This window comes from Heteronotia binoei, chromosome 12, assembly GCF_032191835.1.
Source record: "Heteronotia binoei isolate CCM8104 ecotype False Entrance Well chromosome 12, APGP_CSIRO_Hbin_v1, whole genome shotgun sequence".
Lineage (NCBI taxonomy): Eukaryota > Metazoa > Chordata > Lepidosauria > Squamata > Gekkonidae > Heteronotia > Heteronotia binoei.
In genome coordinates, this window is record NC_083234.1 from 58,701,100 (window position 1) to 58,715,915 (window position 14,816).

Genomic DNA, 14,816 nt, shown 5'->3' on the forward strand with positions numbered 1-14,816 from the left:
TTCTTTCAGTTTTTCTAATGGAAAAATTAGAAATTTTGGAGAAGCACTGTGAAAACACCTGTTTTTTAATCAGTGAAATTTAAGATGAGGTTTTATTGCCTCAAAATGTATGACATGAAAATCCTGTTTCAGCGTTTAGTTTAGTTTATTTGATTTGTATCTTGCCCTCCCTGCCGAAGCAGGCTCGGGGTGGTTCACAATACACAGTAAAATCCAATAAAACAGTTAAATTAAACATTAAATTAAAACAATATAAACAATTTGAACATTTCTGTGCTAATTACCATTTAAATGAAGATGGCGTTCAGTATGCTTAGGCATCCTTTAGAGCTAATGTATCAGCAATTTCAGTTGAAAGCTAACTGAAATAATATTGTCTTGTAGGCCTTGCGGAACTGGGCAAGGTCCCACAAGGCTCTGACTGCCTCAGGCAGTTGGCTCTACCAATGTGGGGCAGCGATTGAGGAGGCTCTTTCCCTAGTTGTTTTCAGTCTTGCCTCCCTCGACCTCGGGATCGATAGTAAATTTTCTAATAGAAATATTGGGAAGCCCTGAAAAAATGTATTTTTCCTTTTGGAATGAATTAAATGCTTTTAAAGTCAAGGTTAAGATCTTGTATAGTGTGAACCATTTTATGGAAGATGGTGCGCAGCATTAGGTAACAAGAAGAGAAGACACACAGAAAAGAATCTCATGTCACCACCGCTTCCTCTCTCCTTTTTGGTTTTCCTTTTTGCCTTCCCCTGACAGTTACTACAGCTTCTCCCTTTCCGTTTTGTCCCTTCTACTTACTATTATTTTGTTTCTTCCCCGACAGCCTCTCCTTCCTTCACCTACCCTTTTCTGCTCCCTTCCCTTATTTTCAGTTTTGCCTTTTTTACCTTTTCTGGTCTTCCATCCTCCAATTTTACCTATCCTCCGTCCTAACTTTTACGCTTTTGACTTTGTCTCTCCCCACCAACCCCCTTCTTCATGTCAACACCAACTGAGGCTGCAAATCTTCAGCAGTGTTGGCTGCAGATTGCCTAATAACCAGTGGCTACCAAGGTTACAATTTAATATTGTGAGATGTCAGTGGCATTAAAAAACCCCCCAACAGACCTTGCTTTGATGGTTTTAGGGATTTTCTAAACAAATGATTTTCTAAACAAATGTATTTTTGTTGTTTTTTACTTTTCATATTTTTCTGCAAACCTAGAACTTTCACCAGGCTCGTAGAACAGTACTTGTACCCATCGTGTGGATATTTTGATCCACACTCTATGACCAGTTTCAGAATTAGACGTAATTGGACTTTTTTTGAGCAGGAACGCAGTTTTAGCTGGTTTGGTGTCAGGGATGTGGCCTAATATGTAAATATGTACCTGCTGATTTTTTCTACCAAAAAAGCCCTGGCTGTGATGATAATTGTTACATATTGTAGACACAAAACATATTTTCAAGGATATGTTCATTCAGGGGGGTTTTTTTGTAGAAAAAGCCCAGCATGAACTCATTTGCATAGTAGGCCACACCCTCTGACACCAAGCCAGCCAGAACTGCGTTCCTGTGCATTCCTGCTCAAAAAAAGCCCTGTGTTCATTGCTCAAATGTGATTATTTTGACAACAATTAATATTCTGTAGTGTGCTTGATAATGTTTAAAGAATTCACTGTTTGCAATATTACAATGGCCAATGGCTGCGGCTGATGGGAGTTGTAGGCAAAAAACATCTGGAGATCTACTGTTCGCCACCCCTGCGTTTACTTGATATCCAAATATCCTAGAAGTCCTTCTATTGTCACTGCATTAACTTTATTTCCTTTATTACAAAATTTCTTTTCCAACTTCATCTTCTTTTTTCCCTACCTCTTATAAGGCAAAAACTAAGGAATCTGTGCTGAAGTAGCTTAGGTTGCACCAGTATGCATCTCTTTCTCAATTTTTGCAATTTTGCTGGCCAGTGTGGTATAATGCTAGAGCAAAGACAAGCCACCTGTGGCTCTTCTGAGCATTGTTCCCCACTGTAACACCTACTCCATATCCCAGGAAATGAGCAAGGCCCATGCTGGTGGAGTATATAGTCAGGAGATGGCTTTCACCTTGAAACAGCTGCTGCAGGAGGAGCTGGAGGATAAGTAACCTTCTCTGCATATCTTACACACTCATGGAAGAGATACAGTTTCATCTCTCTCTCCTTCCGTCCCTCGACTTGGGAGGTTATCCATCCATAGCTCACTGGCCATGTGTGTGCCCCACCCAGGTTCAGTTGCTGGAGACTTCAGTTGAAAGATATTGGGTATTGGGAAAGTCCTTTCTCTGTCACAGATCTTGGAGAGCTGCTGCCAGTCAAAGGACACAATATTGAACTAGATTTGATGACTTAGAAAATGAATTGCTTATCCTTAAAATAGATGGCATGCAAAGAGCCCCTATTTTCTAAGCTAGCAACAATGAACAACACTTTATACAAACCAAACAAAACACCAGAAGAGCTTTATCTGGACAGAAAAGACATATGTAATAAATTTGGCTAATTAGCTCTAAAAATAGCTCTAAATAGATTCAAAATTGACTAAAGTTCCAAAAAAGGGGGAGGGGAAGTAACATCTGCATGCCAGTTGGATCAGGAAACTGTATTCAGAATCCAAACTAACGTCTTCTCTTATTAATCAAGGGACTGGAGAGAGAAATACAGAGATGTTGCAAAGAGTGGATTTCAGCTAGCATTTTTGGAAGTTTTCACACGGGGCAATTTTTAGAATCCACCCATTTGGGAAGCAGTATGTGTGAAAACATGTCTCATGAAAACTGCACACCTCAGTTGTAACAGTTTGACAGATAATGTTGTAGATCAACCCAAATTCACCAGTGTTTGAACCGATGCAGTTTTTCATTTCAGCAGCCTGGCATCTGAGATGGAAATAGGTTCCCCTTCACGCTGGGAAAAAAGCTTGTAGTTGATCTGATTAAACAAGGGTGTGTGTCCTTTTTAAAATCCAAATGTCAATTTTTCTCTTGGTTCTTAAAAACCAACAGGGCCTGGGAACAATGCCAGTGGGAAATGTAGGGCTTTCTCTTAGAGGAATCAAGCGGGTGACATGGGCTTATAAATATTCATGTGGTCACTTGCAAACCTCAGGATGGAGCTAGGCAGAAACCTCTCACCCGACTTGCCATTTTTCGGTGTTCTGGGGGTTTTGTTTTGGCAGTGAGGAGCATTCAGTCATGGGAGAGTGCAGTCTGCACACGTGCAAGAGACTCTTACTCCACAATGTTACAGGAGATGCTTAGCCCGGTAATCCTCTCCTGCATTCAGAAAGGCCCCCATGACATTCTGCTAAGGGCCAACTTAAAGAAGATATTGGAAATCCATAACTGGATTTTCTGTTCCTTTATTTCCTCTAAATAACAGTCTGTGTGGGGTGACCTGAACTGTGGTGCTGCCTGGGGGGGGGGGGGTGTTAACTTCTGTTTAACTGCTGTTTAATAAATTTTGCTTTTGTAAGCTGTCCTTAGTATTTATTTTAACTAGGAAGGCAGGGTGTATAAGGAGTCTAAAACAAACAAGCTCCCCTTGTCTTCTTTTCCCAATGTAAATTGGCCGTTGGGTGGTGATATTTGTCCTGGTATGAAGAACATACAAACTTTCCTTAGTGGAGCAAGTGGCACCCCCAGGGGCCAATTTATATTGGGACAAAGGTCAGGGGGAGGGTTTGCATTGGCAGAGTAGAGATTTTTCTTTGTTCATAAAGAAATGTGCTGGAGTTGTTTTGGAGTTAAGGAGAATGGAGGAAACTGTTATTTATTCTTGGGGAGTTGCCCTACTAGACAGAGAGGTGAAGCACTGTAGCTGTCTAGGGTTACCTGTCTCAAGGTGGGTCCTGGAATGGTCCTACCATTGCAACAGATTCCCAGATTACAAAAATCACTTCACTTGGGGGAAAGGGCAGCTTCAGAAGGTGGACTCCATAGCATTAAGAAGAAGATGATGATATTGGATTTATATCCCACCCTTCACTATGAGTCTCAGAGCAGCTCACAATCTCCTTTACCTTCCTCCCCCACAATAGACACCCTGTGTGGTAGGTGGGGCTGAGAGAGCTCTCACAGCAGCTATTCTTTCAAGGGCAAGTCCTATAAAAGCTATGGCTGACCCAAGGCCATTCCAGCAGCTGCAAGTGGAGGAGTGGGGAATCAAACCCGGTTATCCCAGATAAGAGTCCGCACACTTAACCACTACACCAAACTGGCTCTCATCTCCATGGCATCACATCTCCATGGCATCCCAACCCCACTCTTTCCAGACACCACCCTCATATCTCCAGAAATTTCCTAATCCAGAATTGGGAATCTTCTATTCAGATGGTAGGAAGTAAGAGAAGCAGCAGGAATGAAGCCCAAGAATTGCACCCTGAGACAAACAAAGAGGCAGCTTAGCAGGCAGAAAAAAAGAGAAATACAAATATCCCTAACTGGCTATACACATTTGTTGGCCTCTTGAAGAACAGAATGTTTGCACATTTACCACTGCACTGTTCCAATAGTTAATGCCAACCCTCCGCTCAGCACCAGCTGGGGATGGAGGTATGTTGATGGAGCTCATCCAGGTTGACTCTGGTCTTCCCCTCTCTTCCACTTATACTCAGTTGTGTGCCTTTGTGTTGGTTGACCCTTCACATTCAGTTGCTGACACATTGAGGGTAACTTGAATGTTCTTTTTCATTCTCTAAAGAGCCATCTGGGAAATGTCTTGGTTGACATGAAGCTCATTGACATCAAGGACACACTGCCTGTGGGCTTCATCCCCATTCAGGAGACCATGGACACACGTGAGTTGCACTTTCAGGCTTTGGCCACATCCAGATTTGTAACATTTGGTCAGTGGAATAAAGTTAGTGTTGCCTCTCCTATACATTATTGCTATAATAATTTCTGTAACGTTATCAGTATGTTGGGTAATTTGCAGACATAAAACATAACATATAGGTGACATATAAAGGCACAGTCCCGCTAACTGTTGAAATCCAAAATTCTGGGGCTTTGACAGCGCTTAGGAGAGAATCTATAGGATATATCGTGGGAGGCAGAGCCAAGAGTCAGGTAATGATAGAATCAAAGCCAACATTGAAACAGGATGGATGGAGCCCAGAAGTGGGTGGGGGTGAACCCAGAAGAAATCTCCAGTGTCCCCCTCCCCGCCTTTTTTCTTCTAGTGGTTGGAGCCCAGCACAAAAATTGCATTGTTCACCTAAAATATGCAACTCCTCCAAAAGTTGATGTGGGAAAGGAGTGGCTCTAACCCTTACTTTAGTGGTAACAAGTCCAAACAACAACAAAAAGACCCTCTTATCAAGCTGTAAATCTTGTAGTGTGGGGAAGATGGTTGGTAACCATAGTTCCTGTCTTATGATTTAAGCAATTAGTTCATCAAAGGAAAGTGAGAGTACCGCAGGTGGATGTACAAAAAAGTATATTTTGGATTTTATTCCAGTCATGGGAAGAGGGCAAAGGGCCAGAGGCCAGAAGGTGATTTTTTTTTGGGGGGGGGGGGGTGAGGGGAGAATAAAAGGTGGCACCACAAAGCTGGTCCTTAACTCTTGCTGTGCATCCCCCACAGAGGAAACAGCGTTCCGAAAGAAGAGGCTTTGCATTAAGTTCATTCCTCGGGATTCCACAGAAGCTGCCATTTGTGATATCCGAATTCTGGGCCGGGGCAAGCAAGCGCCTCCTCAGTATACATTCATAGGGTAAGAACCTGTCCTCTTATTTCCCTTAAATCACAGGGTTTGATGCTTGTTTCCCAGATCAGCTTTAGCAGTTCCTTGGCACAACTTTAGAAAAGGGAACTTCTGCTGAGGGAACTTTTGGAAAGGAGAAGGGATAAAAATCTACTTCCTTCCTCCTGCTGCTGTGGCCCTTTTCCCCTCCTGGCTCCACTTTGCCAAGGAGAAGCTATTACTGAGATGTGGAGAAAGTAAGATTCACTGGGTGTTTTGCCCAGGATTGGGTTAAAGATTCTCATCACTGCTGTTATGACTAGCAGTTCCCCATTTTGATTTTGCTCTCTCCCTTACGTGAACCAGCAATTCTTTTATTTTGGTGCCATCTCTCCTTCTAATTTTGACTGCAATTGGTGTGTATTAGTATTGCTCATTATACACATAGTTAAAGTACAGGGTATATAATAAAGGATGCAACTGAGTTCATAAAACCCATCAGTGAAATGCAGAGTAATGAAACCGCTGACAAAATATAAACCAGTGTAAAAACAAACAAAACAGAGACTATTCAAACCATAGGAGTCTCACGGACAACAGGCTTATCTACTGTCAGACCAGAGGGTTGTTGTTGGTCTTAGAAGCAGGCCTCGGATTCAGCGGGAGCTCACAGGAGCACAGCTCCTGAACCTTTCTGAGAGTTCCACCTCTTCCTTTCCACCTTGTCCATTGAATAGTAGGTGCAGCTACATAACAATCCTGAATGAGCTCCACAAAGCACCCCTGCTTAGAAGCAACCAGATGGATTGCCCTGGGTGTGCATTGTAAGGAATGGTTATCTTTTGGTTGTTCTGCATATCTGTTAATGAAGGGTTTGGTTCTTCATAGCCACTGATCAAAAAAAATTTTTGAAAGCCATCTCAACCCCTGGCTGTAACATCTTGTGGTTATGAGTTCCATAAGAAAACTAGGAGTGAGATGTTGATTGTGAACACTAACCGAACTACATGGCTAATGTTTTTGTGTGTGTGTGTTGCAAAGGGAACTAAACAACATGATCATCTGGTACAGAATGGGGAAGGTCCCAAGAAATCACGAATCGTCTCAGCCCACAACGCCTTCTCCGCAAGCTCCAGCTACGACACCAGCCGCTAACCTTCCCAGGTAAGTCTTTCTGCTTCAGTTCTCCTTTGCCCATTATGACTTGGGTCTCTTGAACGTGTTTGGCTTTTCTGTATTCAGTAGAGAAATGTACATTCAGTTACGAGTGGTGGAAACTACTTGAAATCTGCAGTGTAGGCCAGCTTGCTGTTTTGCCTTCTAGTGGTTGGAGCGCAGCACAAAGATTGCATTGTTCACCTAAAACGTGCAACTCCCGAGAGTGTTGAGGTGGGAAAAAAGTGGCTCTGGCTCTTACTTTAGTGGCAACAAGTCCAAACAAACAAACAAAAAAAGACCCTCTTATCAAGCTGGAAATCTTTGAGCATACACATGAAGGGGAGTGCAGAAGCCCAGAATCAGTCTTTCAGCAGCTAGTGTCACAGTGACCAGTAACTTTTTTTCCTTTACTGTTCTTCTTAAAAGAAGAAAAAGAAGAAATTGGATTTATATCCCACCCTATACTCTGAATCTCAGAGCGGTCACAATCTCCTTTACCTCCCCCCCCGCCACAACAGACACCCTGTGAGGTGGGTGGGGCTGAGAGAGCTCTTACAGCATCTGGCCTTTCAAGGACAACTCCTACGAGAGCTATAACTGACCCAAGGCCATTCCAGCAGCTGCAAGTGGAGGAATGGGGAATCAAACCCGGTTCTCCCAGATAAGAGTCCGCGTACTTAACCACTACACCAAACTGGAGGGGGAAGGGGCAAAGTGTTCATAAATAAGCAATCTATTTTCTACCCCTCTCAGCTTTTTAGTTAGTCAGTGTCCCATGTTCTGCCTGTGCTGTGAAGTTACGCATGTGTAGACAGAGTTGCTTGTTCTGTTTCAGAAATCAGCCATTGCATACTTCACATGGATATCCTGTCCCATGCCACAAAGGGAAGTAGTTAAGTAGTCTTTAACCTGGACTGTGCTCCCCCCCCTCAGTGCTTGTCCCATGCAAACTCAGAAATCAATACCAGAATTCACAGTTTTTGGAGAGACACTTGTAGTTCTTTAGTTATGAAAATGCATGAGTGTCAATGGCAAATTATATCTTTAAAAAACCTTCTGAGCTACGAACCATTGCCCTGTCTTTTGACAGTGAATTTCACAGGTTAATAAGATACTAAACAAAGAAGTTCGTTTTAGGGGGTAGCCACGTTGGTCTGCAGTAGAACAAACAGCTAGATCCGACTCCTGTGGCGACAAGACTTCAGGGTATACATTTTTGAGAGTCAAAGCTCCCTCTGACAGATACCATCTTAGGTATCTATTGGTCTCTAAGGCGCTGTGGATTCCAAATCTAGCAATGCAGATTTTTCCTTTTTGTCACGAACTTTCTGCAAATCAGCTTCATTTGATGTTCCTTGAGTTCAGTATCAGGAGAAAAGTCTCTCGCATTATATTTTTTATACATTTGTGGGCCTCTGGGCCTCTTTCATTTACGGGCTCTTCCTTTGCCTCCCCGTCAGTCCCTAAAATTGGAACGTTTCTATTCAACAAAGACTAGACTTCTCCCTAAAAATGCTTGAGTCAGCAGACAGTATTGTCAAAATATTGTGCTCTAATGAAGATTTACAAGCAACCCCTCACAAAATATCATGTAAAAACAGCAATAAAAAGCAGTAAAACAATAAAAAAGCAGATTAAAAAGTGGAGATGAAAGTGCGACAGGGGAAAATCAACAAAGCATTTGTGTAAACTTGGGGAGGGGGTCACCTGGCACCAAACAGAGTCAGAAACTCATTACAATAAATTACAACAGGTTGAAATAATGAAAACAGTAAAATTTAGAAAGTAGCAATTACAGAGAAAAAAACCTATTAAGGCCACATAGGTGGATTCAATGGATGCTTCAGTAGGTTGGGTAGTACAGCAGAGAGGCCAACTGAGATGGGCACCTTGTGCCTCACCTGAAGGCCTGGTGGAACAGCTCCATTTTTTAGGCCCTGCAGAACTATAAGAGGTCCTACAGGACTCTGATGTCCAATGGATGAGAAAATCCTGGCCTTGGTTGAGGCTTGGGGATGTCCTTTGGACTGGGTGTAGCCAGCAGGTGTTGATCCAGTGAGTACAAGGCTCTTTGGAGAACATATGGGGAAAGGCAGTCCTTCATATAAGTCTATCCTCGGCCATGTAAGGCTTTGAAGGTTAATAGTAGACTACTTGCCGGGACACGTACGGGGGAAGACAGTCCCATAAAGTATGTAGAACCCTGACCATATAGGATTTTAAAGGTTAATACCGCAATGTTGAACTGGATCCAGTACTCAATTGACAGCCAGTGCAATTGACGTAACACCAGCTGAATGTGTACCTGCGGAGACATTGCCGTCTGCAGGAGAGCCACCGCATTATGGACTAGTTGCAGTTTCCAGATCAGGTTCATGGGCAGCCCTGGAAGCGATTTACAGTAACCCAGCCTGGAAGCGATTTACAGTAACCCAGCCTGGAAGTAACCCAGCCTGGAAGTGGATCCCATTATGTGGATCACTGTAGCCAAGTCCTGGGAGGTGAGATAAGGAACCAGTTGCCTGACCAGCCAAAGATGGTAGAAGTTAGAGAAGAAGCTAGAGTTCATATTTTATCCCAGCTAGAGCTTAAATTTTTAGATTTCTCTTTAAATAAAATATCTAAGGAAACAAAACATCTAAGGGAGAGCCAGTTTGGTGTAGTGGTTAAGTGTGCGGACTCTTATCTGGGAGAACTGTTTGATTCCCCACTTCACTTACAGCTGCTGGAATGGCCTTGAGCTAGCCATAGCTTTCACAGGAGTTGTCCTTGAAAGGGTAGCTGTTGTGAGAGCACTCTCAGCCCCACCCGTCTCACAGGGTGTCTGTTGTGGGGGAAGAAGATGTAGGAGATTGTAAGTTTCTGATTCAGAGATAAGGGCGGGGTATAAATCTGCAGTCGTCGTCTTCTTGTTGTTGAAAGAGTTTTGAGAATATGTGTGACATTTCTGGAAGCAGTTTCTGCTCCAATCCTCCGGTTGTGACTAGATTTTTACCTCCAGAAAACTTCAAAGACAATGTGGAGGTTTCTCCGCAAGCAGTACAGCCAAGAAAATTTGATAGAAGCTAAAATGAGGTTTCCATCATTCTAGACAGGTATCACATTCCCTGTTGCATCCATCTATCCTTTTGGTAGTCATGATTTTTGAAAATGTTCCCCTGCAAGTTCAGTAGCAAAGTTTTTCATAAATTCACAGCAGTATTTGTTTCAAAGCACTTCTGTTTTAATTGTCTGTTCTACATGTAGTAGAATGAGGTGGCAGAGTCCTGAGGTGGTGAGATGGACTTCAGATTGCCATTGTCAGATTACATTTTTAAATTCTTCCTCACATGAAGAAACTTCCATGCCAGTGGAAAGCCAACAGAACAGGGCAGAGAGCTGGAGTCATTTTTCCTGGTGCATTAATTTAAAAAAAAAACAAGTTGAGGAGTTGGAAGGGTTTTTTGAGATAACTTTAAAATGGTATATTCCACTGGTGATCTGACCATCTGGAGATTCAACCACTGCTGCTTCCTGCTGCATGTGAGGACCAGGCCTCAGAGACAACGTGTACCATCCTGTGTTATTTACTTTGGTTTGCCGATGTGCTCGGAATTCCTTCCTGAGGTGCCATGGGAGATTCCTCCACAATCGCTCAAAAGGTCTCCCAGCAATTTGTCATCTTCAAGCAAAATGTCACTTCTGGATTTACTGAAGTGTGTGTATTTTTTTTCCCACAGCAACAACTTTCTCTCTCTCTTTTTTTCCTTTGGCGTGGATGTTATCAGCCTCTGACAGATACTTTGGGAAATTGAATGCACTCAGATTACAAAAGATGTGTCATCTGTGTTTAATCTCCTTCTTACTGAGACCTAGGGATTTCAGTCTCAGCTTCTGAATGTTGATGGGGAATCTCCCCCCTCCCCAACCTCCGTTGGGGAGCAGGGTGTTGAGCAGGGTGCCAGATGACCCTGAAGAGGGACTCAGTGATTTGCAGGACAGGGCTCTTGATGGGAAGGTTAATGGTTTACTCCGGGGTGGCGGAAGGAGTAGGGGAGCGAACTGCCAAGTTCTCTTACTCAGATAATGCTGAATGGTAAAACTTCTGCAGAGTTGGAACAGGGAGGTGCTGGGATTTAGCACCACCTTGAGAGAGAAATAGATTAAAATGGAGGGTCTCTGAAGTACATGTTACACCCCCCCCCCCCCGAGGGAGTGAGGGAACAAGTTTTTAGGGCTGCTGCCATGGAGAGGGCCTGTAGCTCAGTGGTAAAGTATCTGCTTTGCTTGGAAGTAGGAAGTAATATGAAAGACCTCTTTCTGAGACTTCAGAGAGCCACTGCCAGTCTGAGTAGACAGTACTAGGGGTGAGCACAACCTCGGGGAAATGGAGGTTTGTTCTGGTTCATGGTTCGTGAGGTCGCACGAACCTCCCTATTTACCGAACCCATTTGGTTCGTGAGTTTTGGGGAAACTCCCTCTTTTCTTCCCTCCCTCCTTTCTGCTGGCAGTGGCAGAACGGAAGGGGGGAGAATCTTAACAAAAGCCATTTAAAGGGAATGGTGTCTTTTAAATGGCTTTTGCAAGCGGGTGACACACATGAGTGAAGTCCAAGTGCTGCTCGTATGTGGCTTGAAAAATCCATTTAAAGCCTGAAATGGATGAAAGGCTGAAATGGATGCAAGCCATTTCAGCGATCCCTCTTTCTCCCCTCCCCTGCTTCTCAGCACAAACCCCACAAACCTCCCTGAAACCCCATGGAGGGTCATGAGAGAGTTGTGGATATGTCTAGGTATGAACTGGCACGTTTGGCATGAAATTAGGATCATGACGTGATTCTTGCCCATCCCAGGCAGGACTGACCTTGAGGAACTAGTGCCATACTCATAGGGGGATGGGAGCAATTTTTAAATGGTGTACCCCCTGCAGATCTTCTGAGGTGCACCTTCTGCTCCACTGAATTGGGGAAAACCAGGACAGGGAGAAAAAGCTACTAGTTGCCAGGAAATAGCACTGGTGGTCACCATGGTCTGTTTTTGCTATAAATAGTCTCCAAATGCTCTAGGCCCCCGGGTATGTGAATCACTGCCTGCTCCTTGATGAACGTGTTTCTTTGGAGTTCCTCACAACTTGAAGTGAGGCAGTTGGTGACCCAGGGATGTGGTCTTTTTGACTGTGGCACCACACCTCTGAAATCCTCTTTCCCCTGGAGGTCAGCTCAGAGCCTTCATAATTGACGTTTTGGCTCTCTTGTAAGTGTTTATGGGGTGGCTCCAGTGGCTCTTGTCTGTTAATAGATCTTTGGGGCTAACCACAAAGCAAGGTATGTGGAAAGCTGTACCAGGCCATGTGCTGGAGGGTTCTGCTTGGACCTACCCCAGCCTGTCCGCCTTAAGGATTCCATTTAGGCCTCACAACCTGTCAGAGACTGTCTGCACAAAGGGCTTTGTTCTCTGAAGTTGGTCTTATCTGTACCATTTGCATCTGGAGAGGGGAGGGAAAATGCAGAAAGCCTTTCCAGCCTGCCGTGTTTCAGCTGCAGATGAGGACGATTAGGCGAAAGGGGAGGGCTCTTGGCTCCGAGAGTTCCATATATAGGAATCAAGGGAGAAATAGTGGAACTCAAGAGCAGCTTGGTTTTATATTTTACTGGGCTTTGGTGAGAGTTTAAACATTTACAAATTGCACAATGGTCGGCATCTGCTGACATCTGGAGGAATAACTTGCAGTAATCCTTGGGAGGAAATATGGCTTTAATTTTATATAAGAATGTTGGCTTTCCTTTTGCAAGTAAGAATCAAGTTTCTAGTTCTGGTCATTTTGGGTGCTCTACTGCCGCCTTAAAGTTTTGGCAGCTAGACTCAGCTGTTGCTTGTGATCAGATCGAGGACTGTCTGGGAAGGAAGGAAGAGCAAAAAAAGAGGAGATAGACCTCTGCAGGATACCACAAAAGATACTGAGTAAAATAGGCCACACAATGGGGTGTGTGAGGGGGGGGGGGAAGGCAGATATATTTAACTGTGTACAAACCAAATGTTAATATATAGAATGCAACTGTAATGTACTGCATGACAAGACGGTTTGAAGGCAACATGCTTTATTCGGTGGTACATTACAAGAGAGGAAACACGTGGGCTGGGTCCCACTTATATACATTCCCCGGAACGGCCCCCCAGTCTGACCAGTCCAATCCTGGCAATTTAAGCTTTCCGCCACAGATCTTGGTGGGCGGGGCGTCTAGCGAGCTACATCCGGGGACCCGTGGGTTTCCCCCTGGTCGCCTCTGTAGCGATCACCATGCGGTGCATTAGCTTTCGTCTCAAGACATAACACTCCTTCCCTCCTAGTTCAGGACATAGTCTTGCAAGTATACTGGAGCCTTGCGTTCCCTGGTCGACCTCCTTGGAGTTACTTGTGGAGTAGGAGCGGCCACTGGGTCTGAAGGGGCCGCGGCTGCTGCGGCGGACGGGGCGGCGGTTTCCCTGCCTCCAGCACTTGTTTCCGCAACGGGGGGGGGGATAACCACCACCCTGCTTTCCCAGAGAAGACACTCCTTGTGAGTGGACAGTTCTTCCCTGCGTGTTGTGAATGCCCTGAATTCTTCACCCTGTTTTCCCTTGGGCCATCCCCTCCCCACCCAGTCGAAAACCCGCGCGAGTATTTTGTCCCGCTTCATGGCCTTCACTACCTAGGCGGCGTGGAGGGGTCTCTCCGGTAGCGTTTCAATGAGCATCACATGGTGGGCTGGGGCCGGATCCATGGAGGGCAGCGGCAGGTGACTGAGGGCGTCCGCGTGTCCCATCGCTTTGCCCGGGCGGTGGACCAGGGCATACGTATAAGAGTTTAGGAACTGATTCCACCGCAAGACGTGCTGTGACAGAATCTGCAGTGTCTGGCAGTCTGGGCAAGGAGTCCCAGGAGCGGCTTGTGGTCAGTGGCGATCGAATTTCTGAACCCCTGCCATGTTTGCTAATGCCTCCTTAACAATCTGGGCATAGTTGCGCTCTGCGGGGGTCAGGGTCCTGGAGTAATAGGCTACCGGGACATCCCACCCATCCGGGAGTTGGTGACCCAGGACGGCGCCCACCCCATACGGTGACGCATCACACACTAAGATCACCAGCAGGGCTTCATCAAAATGGTGGAGCACGCTATTGGATACGAGGAGCCCCTTGACTGCCTGAAAAGTGGCTGCCTGCTTCTTTCCCCAGTCCCACGGGGCGTTTTTGTCAAGGAGCCTATGGAGGGATTCTGCTATGGCCGCTTTGTGGGGCAAAAATTAATGATAAAAATTTAATAACCCCAAGAAACTTTGTAGCTCCGCCTTGCATGTGGGACCGGGGCATCCACAATGGCCTTGGTCTTGTTGGCTGCGGATCCCCACAGCGTCCACCGCAAACCCCAAGAAGTCCACCCTCGGTACCCCGAGGGAACACTTTTCCTGCTTGACTTTCAGTCCGGCCACCTGGAATCTGCGGAGCACCTCTCGCAGACGGTTGCTGAACTCCTCCGCGTCTGGTGCGGCGATCAGAACGTCATCGAAAAACGGTTGCACCCCGAGGATCCCTTTGAGGAGAGAATCCATCAGGCTCTGAAAGACCCCTGGAGCCACACTCACCCCAAATTGCAACCGCCGCACCCTAAAAGCTCTCCTGTGGGTCACTATGGTCTAGGCTTCCGCCGTCTCAGTGTCCACTGGGAGCTGCTGGTACGCCTGGGCCAAGTCCAGCTTCCCAAAGAATTTTGACCCCGCTAGTGCTGCCAAAACGTGACTGGGGACAGGGTGGGGGTTATTTTGTAGTGCCTTGTTTATGGTGCACTTGTAATCGGCGCATATGTGCACGTCCCCGTTTGGCTTCACCGGGGTAACTATTGGGGTTTCCCATGTGGCATAGGAAACCGGTTCCAGCACTCCCTGGGCTGTGAGCTCTGCTTCAGTTTTGGGCTTCAGAGCGAACGGGACCCACCTGGCTTTCAGCC

At 45.4% G+C, this 14,816-nt stretch overlaps 1 protein-coding gene across 2 annotated transcripts in view; it reads left to right on the top strand.

Moving 5' to 3' along the window:
- MVB12B (multivesicular body subunit 12B) overlaps positions 1-14,816 on the top strand; it is a 148,913-nt gene that overhangs the window by 44,566 nt on the left and 89,531 nt on the right. For both annotated transcript variants that reach the window (XM_060251271.1, XM_060251270.1), the window contains exons 4-6: positions 4,715-4,811; positions 5,600-5,729; positions 6,741-6,863. In XM_060251271.1, the coding sequence (XP_060107254.1) occupies positions 4,715-4,811; positions 5,600-5,729; positions 6,741-6,863 (350 nt within the window). The remainder of the gene's footprint in view (positions 1-4,714; positions 4,812-5,599; positions 5,730-6,740; positions 6,864-14,816) is intronic.